The 11,459-nt window shown below is 66.4% G+C and overlaps 2 protein-coding genes across 5 annotated transcripts; both read right to left on the bottom strand.

Annotated features, from left to right (window-relative positions):
- Positions 1-264: 264 nt before the first annotated feature.
- ENTREP3 (endosomal transmembrane epsin interactor 3) lies at positions 265-5,271 on the bottom strand. Of its 4 annotated transcripts, none has more exons than XM_065653817.1 (12): positions 4,964-5,271; positions 4,270-4,326; positions 4,045-4,155; positions 3,753-3,878; positions 3,560-3,667; positions 3,239-3,399; positions 3,049-3,148; positions 2,893-2,977; positions 2,216-2,788; positions 2,027-2,092; positions 1,538-1,800; positions 265-1,016 (listed from the first exon to the last, which is right to left on the bottom strand). In XM_065653817.1, exons 1-12 carry the CDS (start codon positions 5,180-5,182, stop codon positions 846-848), a joined length of 2,040 nt encoding a protein of 679 aa, XP_065509889.1. In that variant the 5' UTR covers positions 5,183-5,271; the 3' UTR covers positions 265-845. The 4 variants fall into 4 exon arrangements, with proteins under 4 accessions (XP_065509889.1, XP_065509888.1, XP_065509890.1 ...); XM_065653816.1 differs by having other exon boundaries at positions 2,027-2,095; XM_065653818.1 differs by lacking the exon at positions 4,270-4,326 and having other exon boundaries at positions 2,027-2,095.
- A 771-nt stretch (positions 5,272-6,042) lies between these two features.
- Positions 6,043-10,002, bottom strand: SCAMP3 (secretory carrier membrane protein 3). Its single transcript, XM_065653822.1, has 9 exons — positions 9,898-10,002; positions 9,752-9,823; positions 9,528-9,668; positions 8,904-9,024; positions 8,683-8,811; positions 8,060-8,219; positions 7,706-7,807; positions 7,478-7,595; positions 6,043-7,374 (listed from the first exon to the last, which is right to left on the bottom strand). The coding sequence occupies exons 1-9, from the start codon at positions 9,943-9,945 to the stop codon at positions 7,228-7,230; spliced, it is 1,038 nt and encodes a 345-aa protein (XP_065509894.1). The 5' UTR covers positions 9,946-10,002; the 3' UTR covers positions 6,043-7,227.
- Positions 10,003-11,459: the final 1,457 nt, after the last annotated feature.

Here is an 11,459-nt window from a genome sequence, read left to right on the forward strand (position 1 = left end):
GGCAGGGGACATGCACAGCTGGCACGGGGGACACGCACAGCTGGCATGGAGGATGGGGCAGGGGACAGGCACAGCTGGCATGGGGGACACGCACAGCTGACACAGGGGACAGGGCAGGGAACAGGCACAGCTGGCACAGGGGACACGCACAGCTGGCATGGAGGATGGGGCAGGGGACAGGCACAGCTGGCACGGGGGACATACACAGCTGGCACAGGGGACAGGGCAGGGGACACGCACAGCTGGCACGGGGGACACGCACAGCTGGCATGGAGGATGGGGCAGGGGACAGGCACAGCTGGCATGGGGGACACGCACAGCTGACACAGGGGACAGGGCAGGGAACAGGCACAGCTGGCACAGGGGACACGCACAGCTGGCATGGAGGATGGGGCAGGGGACAGGCACAGCTGGCACAGGGAACAGGGCAGGGGACAGGCACAGCTGGCGTGAGGGACAGGCACGGCTGGCACAAGGGGACAAGGCAGGGGACAGACACAGCCAGGGTGGGGGACAGGCACGGCCACCCCAGGGGACAGGCACGGCCAGCGAAGGGGACAGAGCAGGGGACAGGCATGGCTATCCCAGAGTAGAGGCACGGCTGGCAGGGGACAGGCACGGCCAGCGCAGGGGACGGGGCAGGGGACACGCACGGCCACCTCGGCCCCCAGCGGCCACCCCAGGGGACCAGCCCCTCGCCCTGGGGAAGGGACCCTGCTGAGCCCCCGGGGCGCTGGCGCAGGACCCAGCCCTGCCGAGAATCAACGTCCGAGCAACGTCCGAGGGCCCTGGCCCAGAGCGGGACCCCCGTCCCCGCAGCGGGGTCCCCGCGGGAGGGTGTGCGGTCAGAGGATGCTCTCCTTGCAGGTCCCGCTGAGGCTCCGCAGGCGGCCGCGCTCCAGCCGGCGGGTGGACAGGAGCCGGCGCAGGGACGAGGTGGAGCTCAGGTCCCCGCAGCTCTGCAGGTGGATGCCTTCCTGGGGCCGCTCCGCTCCCGGCCAGGCGCTCCAGGGAACCTGCAACCCCGTGGGGACAGGCTGCAGCGGCGCGGGCAGCACCCCTGCTCGTGGCACCCAGCAGGACCGGGCAGCAGGGATGGCAGAGGCGTGTGTCACACGCGGACGGTGTCGTTAAGGACAGGATTGCTCCTGTCACGGCCTCACAAGGTCACCAGCATCCCGTATGATGAGGACGGGATGTCCCAGCAGCTGCCACCGGGCTGAGGTGACTCAGGGACAAAGACAAAGCCATTGCGACACACGTGATTTTCCCACTCAGAGCTACGGCAGAGGCCAAGGGGAAAGGACTGGCACGCCGGGAAGGGCTGGGTGACAACAGTGCCGCGGGAAAGAGGCTTTGCCTGCAGCCCCTGCCTGCAGCCGGGGTGCCGACACCGAGGGGTGCATGGCTGGGGAACGGGGACCCCAGAAGGGCCAGTGTAAACGTTCTAGCGGGGAGCGGAGAGGGTGTGGATGGGGCTCCCCGGGTAAGAGGAGCTGGCCCCGTCCCCTGCAGCACCACGGCTGCCAGAGCTCACCTGCTTGTGGCCCTGGGCGCTGTGGCCAGGCAGCTCCACGCTGGGTGTTCGGCTGCGCTTGGGTCTCTGCAGGAACCTGGCCACCAGCCCGCGGGTGCCCCGGCAGACTTTGAGGTCCCCCAGGGAGCGGGTCGTTGTCTGCGAGAGCTGCTGCGTCACCTTCTTGGAGGGCAGCGGTTTGTTCTTCCCCAGCGAGCCAGCCCGGAGCAGCAGCGGGGAGTCACAGTGTGGGTGGCGGAGCAGGCAGGCCGCCGAGCACAGCCCTGCGGGGACAGCGCCGGTCAGCGCCGGGACGCCGGTCAGCGCCGGGACGCCGCTCACCATGGGACCCGTCCCCAAAACCCACGGGGCTCTCGCTGTCCCCCCTTCCCAATAGGCAACGGTGCCTGCGCGCGTCTCCATCATCCCAGCGGGGTGAGCCTGATCTCCAAAGGGCTGCAGGGGCCCCTGCCCACCTCCCAGTATATCCCAGTATATCCATGCCCTGACCTGTATCCGCAGAGGAGTTGGACAGAGTGTCCTCCAGTGCTTTGGTATAAAGTACTTCCCTGAAATCTGCTGGGAGCAGAAAGAGCATATTCAGGCTCTGGCAGGACCCCCCAGCACACGAACGCAGCCGAACCCCTGCGGCGCATCCCGGCCGTGCCGCGGGGACACGGCCGCACGCGCGTCACCTACCAGCGCGGCCGCCCATCAGGACACCAGGGTCACTGTGCGACCGCAGGAGCGGGCGCTGGCTCAGCCCCGGCGACGAAGGGCAGGAGGTCTCGCTGTTCCGCCGCGGGTGACCGAGGCGCCCGGCGCCGGGCCCTGCGGAGCGGCCGCCACCGCGTCCCTGGCAAGAGCCCTTCTCCTTGAGCCGCACCTCGGGGAAGCAGGGCCCGGCGCAGCGCGCCAGCCCCTCCAGGCGGTTGCAGCTGTGGGTGACGGCTCCCCCCACCAAGATGCCGTCGTGGGTGGGCTCCTCCGTGGAGCAGGAGTAGGAGCGTTCCCCGCGCACCCGGGGCTGGGGGCGCTCCTCGAAGGGCCCCTGCAAGCCCAGCGTGGGGCTGCGCGCGTGGTGGCTGCACTGCACGCAGTCCACGCTCAGGCAGTAATCGGCGCGGCTGCGCTGGATGGAGCGGAAAAGGACGTAGTCGACGGAGCGCATGGAACCCTGAAGCTCCAGGAGGCACGAGTCCTCCGACGGGCTGCTGTCCCCGGGGATGTCCATGATCTCGGACATGATGAGGGACCCGCTGTCCATGGACACTGCGAAAGGAGCAGAGCGGGTGGGGGTGAAGAGGTGCTGGGGAGGGCTGGTGTCCCCGCGAGTCCTCGTCCCGTCCTGCGGTGTGTCGCCGGGGCACGCTCACCTTCTCCGCTGAGCACGATGGAGGGGACGCGGTCGCAGGTGCAGGCGTGCGAGCCGTCTGTCAGCTGCGAGTCAAACAGGGTGGCCTGCGGGACGGCGCGGTCAGGGCGCGGGCAGAGCAGGAGCCTGGTCCTCCCTGCGCCCCCCCATATCCCACCTGGCTGTCCCCCCGCAGCCCCATCACCGTCTCATAGGACGGGGGGAAGTCGGTGGGGTAGAGCGGCACGGGGCTGTCCATTGAGCCGTTGTAGGTGATACTGCGCAGGCAGGAGCAGAAAAGCCACGTCAGGTGGGACAAACTCTGCTTGGGGACAAATGCACCCCGCAATCCCGCCCCAGCCCGGTACCTCTGCGCGTCGGTCTCGGAGCTGCAGGTGTACTCGGGTGGGTAATAAGGGGGTGGCGGCACCGGGGGCACAAATTCCTCGAAGTCCAGCATGCTCTGCAGAAAGGTGTCGGGGGGGGACGTGCATTCCAGTGTGACGGAGCTTGAGCGCTGGGGGACCAGCTGCAGGGAGAGGAGGGAGAGCTGGGACCCCCCGCCCAGAAATCCAGCAAGGGATGCGTGTCCCGGGCCTTTATCCACACTCGGTTTGGGGCCAGGTCCTTCCCCGGCACCCTGGGGCCACCCCAGTCCCATCTACCGCGGGGCCGGGGCTGGGACTCACCACATGGACAATGTCGAGGGAGAAGATCTGGATGCAGCACACGACGGCAGAGAGTGTGCAGACGATGGTGGAGAAGACGGTCAAGCCGCAGACGCTGAAGAGCAGGTCCTGGGGAGGAGCGGGGTGAGCCACGGCCATCGCAGAGCCCGGCGGGGCGCGTTGCCGCTCCCCGGGCACCCCCCGCGTCCCCCACCTTGAGTGCCACGCGGATGCTGCGGCAGTCGGGGTTGGGGTACATGGTGAACGTCTCGCTGTGCCGGCTGCAGGAGGCGGGCGGGGGCTCCGAGCGGGCCTGGCAGCAGACACACAAGTCCCTTTCCTGGGGACGAGGAACGCCGTGAGGGACATCTGGATGCTCGGCCCTTCCCCAAGAGCCACCGGTGCGTCCCCTGCTCCGCAGCTCCCCGCGTCCCCAGAGCTCGGCAGCCAGGGACGAGCTGCCCGGGCGCGCGGGGGCTCTGCGGCAGCCCCCCCGCCGGCCTCACCCTCTCGCAGGCCGCCAGGGACGTCACCAGCTGCGCGTTCTGGCAGGACAGGATGGACCCGGCGAGGCTCAGCATGACGCCCAGCACCGACAGCAGCGTGAAGAAGGTGACCTGCGGTGCGGAGGAGAGGGGCTGCCAGCCGAGCGGGGAGCCGGGGGGGGCACGTGAAGCCTCTTGGCCCCTCCACGCTGCCCTCCCCAGCCTGTCCCCCCCGCCACCACCTACCACCAGCGTGAGCGGCCGCTTCCACGAGACGATGCCGACAAGCCCAGACAGTGCCAGCTGCGGATGCACAAGCCCGGGGGTGAGGATGAGGAGGGGTCTCTGCCAGGTGGAGGGGCCCAGAGCAGCCCCCACCCTTGGGCAGAGCCCCCCGAGCCCTACGGACCCAGAGCCGGCCTGGGAGTGGCAGGGCCGTGGGGACAACATCAGTGCCACAAGCCGGGAGAAACTGCTGATTCAGGGCAGTGGAAAGCCTGGGGACTGCGGGTGCTCTGGGCCAGGATCAGTGCTGCACGGTCACCGTTGGGGACCAAGGGCCTGCCAGGGTCCTGCCCTCACCCCACGTACGCCGCAGGCCGAGCATCCTGCCCCCCCTGCCGCCACTGCAGCGCCCCACGCACCCCTCCCTGCACAAACCTGCTCGGGGTTTGGCCAGAAGCACGTCACCCCAGTGCACCCCCCCAAGAGCATCCTGCACTGCGCCCAGGGGTCTCTGTCCCCCACAGAGTCACCCTGGGGGAACCCCCCGGGATTCTCCCACAATGCACCGCGGCAGCCACAGGCAGAGGGTGGGGGAGCAGCGGGGCCGCACTCCCCTGGGACCGGTGACAAATTCAGCATCCAAGGAGCTGTACAGACCCGAGCAGAGCAGGTCTGTGCCCGACCCCTCCGTACGCTACCCCGACCCCAGACTCACCGAGAAGCCGGCCCAGGACGGGCAAGAGTTGCGGATCTTGGTGGAGGGCGTGATGGTGGCCGCCACCAGGCTGAAGGTGACGATCAGGACGCCCAGGATCACTTGGATGAAGCCCAGCACCAGCAGGATCTGCAGCCAGGTCCGCTGGACGCGGAGGTGGGTGAGGCTGCGAGACGCGCGGCCGGTCAGCGAGCGGCTGGACTCGCTGGGGGACGGCATGGCTGTCCCGGGGGGCGACCGGGGACAACCGGCCCCGGAGCCCCGGGGCAACCGGCGGCACCACGCCAGGACGAAGCCGGTGCCGGGGAAGCGGGAACGGACGCTCTGCGGGAACGGGCCGGCCTCCACCTTTCACCTTGTAGAAGGATGCTGACAGCGGCTCTTCCCGGTCCCCCGGGACGGGTGCTCGGGGCAGCGCCCACGGCCACGCGGCACTGGGACCCCCGGAAGCTCCGTGGGGTGTCGTGGGAATGGAACCAGCCTCAACGGTATCTTCGCATCCCGGCGGCAGAGCCGGCCTAGAGCTCCCGGCCAGAGCCGGAACGCGGCCCCGGGGCTTCTTCCTCTCTCGCCGTCCCTCGGGCACCGGGCCCCCGCCGGGAGTTCATACCGCCCGGGACCGCCGGCCCCCGGGGCAGCACCGGGAGGCGGGAGCCGTGGGCGGGGGTCCGGCCGCCGCCCTGGAGCATCCTCCGCCGGCACCGGGCGCAGGGGCTCCCGCTGCCAGGAGCACCCCCGGTACCGGGCGGGCGGCTACGGGCGGGCTCGCCGCCCCGCTCCCCGCAGCCCCGGCCCCTCCCGGGGCCGCCCGGTGGGCGGGATGCTGCCGAGCATCGTCCCCGCCGAGACCCCCGCTCCGGCGGGGCCGGTGGCCGCGGTTGCGGCAGGAGAGCGGGCGGCGGGGCGGGCGAGCCCGAGGCGCAGCGGCAGCTCCGGGGACGCTCCCGTCGCCGCCCGGTGGCCGCTCGGGCCGCGCCCGCACCGGGGCCGCCCCCGCAGCGGGGCCGCCGGGAGCTGTAGTCCGGGCCCGCCCCGCCGTTCCCAGCTGGAACACACGGAGACGAGGCGGCACGGAGTGAAACTTCATTTATTCCTTAAATAAAACCTGAAGGCGGTTCGGCGGCGAGCACGGCAACACACGGGAGGTGGCGGCAGGAGCGGGGGACACCGCTGCCACCCAGCGCCAGCCCCCCCGCAGCGGGAGGGCACAGAGGTCCAGCTGCAGGTGCTGGTCCCCACGGAGGAAGGCACGAACCCTCTCGCTGGCCCAGAAGCAATGGGAACAAACCCCGGAGCATGGGAGAGGAGATGGGGCGAAGCAGAACTCATGAGACCCGGCACGGGAGGAGCAGGGTCAGGGATCCCCAAGGACACTGGCATAGGGGACGGGGGACATCGGGGGTTACCAGGGGCACGTACATCCTGGGGAGCAGCTCGGCCCCCAAGAAAGGAAGAGGGTGAAGGGGCAGGGGGAGGAGCGCTGGGGATTGCGAGGGGTCACTAGAGCCAGGGGATGAAGGGAGAAGCGGTTTGGCCCCTGGCTGGAGGTGAGGAGGGAGCTAAGGGGCTACCAGGAGCACTCCTGAGCACCCAGGAGCTGCCCCCAGCACCCAGCCCAGCTTCAGGGTGCACCATGTGCCAGTCCCGGCTGTGCCCCCCTTATCCCCATGCCTGGCGTGGGCTCAGCTCAGCCAAGGAGAGATGGAGAGGATGGGGAAAGGGACTGGAGAGGGGCTCCCTCCCAGCCCAGCACCCCAGGACAGGACCGGGATGATGTTCTCGGTGGGGAAGCAGCTCCCACAGCGAGGGGAAGGCAGGAAAAAGCCTCCAAGGAAGACCTGGACCCTGCCCAGCCTGGGACTGGGCACACAGGGACCCTTCGCGGCCCAGGACACGTGTGCTGGCACCAGGTGGGCTAAGAGCCGAGCAGCTGTTTCGGTCCCTGTCACACATCTGGAGGAGGCTCCTGCCCCCAGCAGCTAGCGCTGGAAGGGAGGGCGATGACGGGATCCGCCACCTCCTGTCCCACTCCTTCCCCAGTCTGCCGAGGGAAGCGGGACCAGCACAAACCAGAACAGCCTCCGCCCGCGAGGAAAGGGGGTGAGAGCAGCAGACGATTCGGGCACCAGCACTTCCAAGCTGGGATGAGGCAGCCTCTTGCCAGCTGATGCAAGACACACGGGGATCCAATGAAAGTGCAAATCGGATTTCCTCTTCCTCGGAAAGAGCCCACGTGCGATGGAAAACCGGGGTCCCCCGCCTGGTTAGGGTGCCCGGAAGGCGTTGGTGGCGGCGCCCGCGGCAGCGTTGGCCGCCGCCGTGCGCACCGCCTGGTTGGAGAAGACCCCCGCGGCAAACTCCTCCTGCGCTTTCTGGAAGCTGGCGCCCGTCCGGCGGTACAGAGAGTGGATCTGGGAGAGAGCAGCAAGCTCAGGGTCAAGTTCAAGGCCTCCAAGTGAAAAGAGCTGTGCCAAAACCCGCCCTCGTCCTCCCCAAGGGTCGATCCCAACTCACCTTTTTCAGCATAATGATGCCCAACACAGCCACTCCTGTGAAGGACAAGGACACCATGATCATCATCACGGCCACGGCTGTGTTCTTGCGCAGCGCTATCAGGCTCAATATCCAGCCACTGCAAAACAAGAGGTGGTTGCCTGCAGGTTCCCCCTCTTCCCCACCCGCTTCCTCCCTTTTTGGGGTACTCGGCCATCTGGGGGTCCCCAGGGTCAGCACAACACGCACCTAAATCCCCAGTTGGGTATGCCAATCGCCTGCAGCACGTACATCACATTCTGGGCAAAGAAGACGAAGAAGAAGACAAAGAAGTTGAACGAACTGTCGCTCCTGGGAGAAAGAGACAGGCTAGGTTAGGCCACAGGAAAGAACTCGCAAACCTTCCCTAAAGTGAGGGACGCAAGAACACGAAGTTCAGCGCCGAATCACCACGTCCCCAAGTCCCAAAAGGCCACAAGGAGCTGCGACACCGTTGGTGCCACATTCAGGGGAAGGGCCTCTTCAACTGAGCAGCCCAGTCTCCCCAGTTTGGAGCACCAGCTATGCAGCCAACCCCTCCCAGCTGCTTGAGCAGATACGCACTTGAACGCTTTGTACATCGGCCTGTACCAGCAGACAAAGGAGCAGGGCGTGTAGAGGAGAGCCCAGAGAATGGAGAGGCCGAACCCAGAACCAGACGAGGGTTCCACGCAGAACCAGGCCAGCGAGGACAAGAAGTTCAGGAAGAGAGTGATGGTGCTGGCTGAGAGAGAAGACACGGGTCGGGCAACCTGAGCAGGGATCCCCGCTCCCCGCGCCCCAGACCGTGCGTTAATCACAACTTCTCCAGCTAATCACGGCTGCTTCTTCTTCACTCGCACTTAGAATCATAGAATCACAGAATCATCTTAGTTGGAAGAGACCCTCAAGATCATCGATTCCAACCGTTAACCCAGCCCTGGCACTGCCCCCTGTCCCTGAGAACCTCACCTCCGCGTCTGTTCAACCCCTCCAGGGATGGTGACTCCACCACTGCCCTGGGCAGCCTGTTCCAACACTCCACAACCCCCTCTGTGAATAATTTTTTCCTAATATCCAATCTGAACCTTCCCTGGGGCAACCTGAGGCCATTTCCTCTCACCCTATCAGTCGCTAGTTGGGAGAAGAGCCCAACCCCACCTGTTCCTCTCCCTCCTCCCAGGACCTGCCCTGAAGTTTCCACTCACCCATCCAGAGGTAATACATGGTAGAAACGGTCTTCTGGAAGTCAGCGGGGATCTCCACGGGGATGTCCTGGTAGAAGCAAGGCTTCACCGGGCAGAACGATGGCAACGGGGGCCAGTTGTTCGGCCGCGCTGCAGAGAGAAGGAAGCGAGAAGGAGAGAGCGGCTGGAGGAGCCCCGGGGGAGGCGGCAGCTGTCCCTGCGCTGCCCCCCAGGCCCCTTACTTGCGGTGCCGCCGAGGGCCGCGTTCTGCAGCTCCCGCTCCCGCCGGTCCAGCTCCTCCGCTTTGCGGTTCAGCTCCTCCTGCCGCTTCAGCAGCTCGGCCGTGGCGGCCGCCGCCGAGGCCTGCGGGGAGAACACAAAAAACCCTGCTGAAACGGAGAAATTGGCTTAACAGCAGAGGCATTCTTTGTTTTATCGGCGCTGGGGATCTCTGGGGATCATCCTCCACAAGTGCTCCAAAGACTGGATGCTCTTGCGTTGCTTATATTCACATAACTCTTACATGTGCATTACAATTTTTGAAAATTTTGACATACGATACGTCTATGCTAAGAAATAATTGATGATGTTAGTTACAATTATTTCTTGCTTACATCTATTGATTATTAGTTAAACATAAGCTAAGCACTCTGCTTCTTAACAGTGTGTTTCTGAATCTTCCGTCTCCCTCTTGTCGTGCAGAAGGATCTAAAACTTGAAAAAAACCACCCCCTCGTTTTGCAGGCGGACAGAAAGCACCGGCCACGTTAATCGGTTAACGACGGGGACAGCCTTTGTATCTTGAGCACAGCCCACGGTAATTTAGCAGCCCCTCTTCACCGGCGCTCCCGCGCCGCCCCCGGTACCTGCGTGCCGTAGGAGCCGTAGTTGCGGGGCTCCGGGGGGCTGGTTCTCCGCGGGGGCTGCGCGGCCGCTGGCGGCGGGGCCGGCCCGGCCGGGGGAAGGGGCGGCGGGGCCGCCGATGGCGCCTGGTAGGACGGCGGCGGCTGCAGGAAGAAGCAAGAGGCCGGTGAGCGGGAAGGCGGAGCGGGAAGGCCGGCGGGAAGCGGCCCCGTCCCGCCCCGCTCACCGCGCCGCTCTCGAAGGGGTTGTAGGAGTCCAGCGCCGCGGGACCGGGCCGGGGCTGCAGCGCCGTGGGGTCCTGCAAGAGACGCGGGGTGTTAGGCCGGGGATGGGCCCGTCGCCGCCGTCCGTGCCGCCGCGGGCGGGCGGTACCTGGAAGGGGTTGTCCGGGAGCAGCGCGGGGCCGCCGCGCTGGGCCATGGCCGGGAGCGGGAACCGAACCGCGGCCGCCGCCGCCTCAGCGCCACCGCCGGCTCCGCCCCCCCCCTCGCCGCCGATTGGCCGCCGCGTCGTGACGTCACCGGCCCCGCCCGGCGCGCCACTGCAGGGAGCCTCCGCGCACGCGCGGGGCCGGGCGGAGGCGAGCACGTGATGCGGCCACATGGCCGAGAGTCACGTGCCGGCGCGTTTCCCCCCGCTCGCCCCTCCCCTCCCTCCCCGCGCGCAGTGCCCGCCGGGAGCGCGTTCCCATGGCAACCGCGGGGCCTACGGTAACGGTAGCGGCAACGGCCTGGGGGGTTAGAAGGGGGGTGGTCAGTAGGTCAGAGAGGTTCTGCTGCCCCTCTGCTCTGCCCTGGGGAGGCCGCAGCTGGAATATTGTGCCCAGTTCTGGGCCTCTCAGCTCCAGCAGGACAGGGAACTGCTGGAGAGAGTCCAGCGCAGCCACCAAGATGCTGGAGGGAGTGGAGCATCTCCCTGCCGAGGAAAGGCTGAGGAGCTGGGGCTCTGGAGCTGGAGAAGAGGAGACTGAGGGCTGAGCTCATTCATGGGGATCAATATGGAAAGGGGGAGTGTCAGGAGGATGGAGCCAGGCTCTTCTGGGTGACAGCCAGTGACAGGACAAGGGGCAATGGGTGCAAACTGGAACACAGGAGGTTCTGCTTGAATAGGAGAAGAAACTTGTTCGCGGTGAGGGTGCCAGAGCCTGGCCCAGGCTGCCCAGGGAGGTTGTGGAGTCTCCTTCTCTGCAGACATTCCAACCCGCCTGGACACCTCCCTGTGTAACCTCAGCTGGGTGCTCCTGCTCCGGCGGGGGGGTTGCGCTGGATGAGCTTCCGAGGTCCCTTCCAACCCCTGACGTTCTGGGGTTCTGTGAACACGGGGCTAGGCCTCTCTACCCCACCGTGGCCCCTGCAGTTCCCGGTGACCCTCCCAGGGCCAGGCCCCCAGGTCTCCCCTGTCCCCATGGGTCTCTCATGCTCCCCTGGTTCCAGTTTCCCCCCAAGGGCCACCTCTCCTACCCAACATTGGCTGGTTCAGCCATTCCTAAGCAGACCCCTCCTGCGGGTCCCCCTGAGGCCTCACGTCCAAACCCCTCAGACGGCCCCGTTCACCTCCAGCCTGCCTGCAACCCCCCCAGGCTTTACCCTCAGGGCTGGTAGGGGTGCCATGGAGCAGCTGTTTCACTGAGCCCACCCGAACCTGCCTTACACCCGACCTCATGGAAGCAAAACAGCCCCAGGGGAAGAATTCAAGGCACGACGAGCAGCTTGAGGAATTTAACGTATTTGTCTCCTGGACCAGTTATTTATAGGGATCTCCAATTCCATGAGCTACCAGCTGCACATGGGCCGTATTCCGCCACCCCCTCCCAACCAGGGATTCCACATCTCTCTGTACCCGCATCTAGTTCCCATCGCAGCTCTCAGCACTAAAAATATTCTTTAGCCTCTGAACACAGACTTACAAACTTACACACAAATCCCTGAGCTCCC

Source organism: Caloenas nicobarica, chromosome 31 (genome assembly GCF_036013445.1).
Source record: "Caloenas nicobarica isolate bCalNic1 chromosome 31, bCalNic1.hap1, whole genome shotgun sequence".
Taxonomy (NCBI): Eukaryota; Metazoa; Chordata; class Aves; order Columbiformes; family Columbidae; genus Caloenas; species Caloenas nicobarica.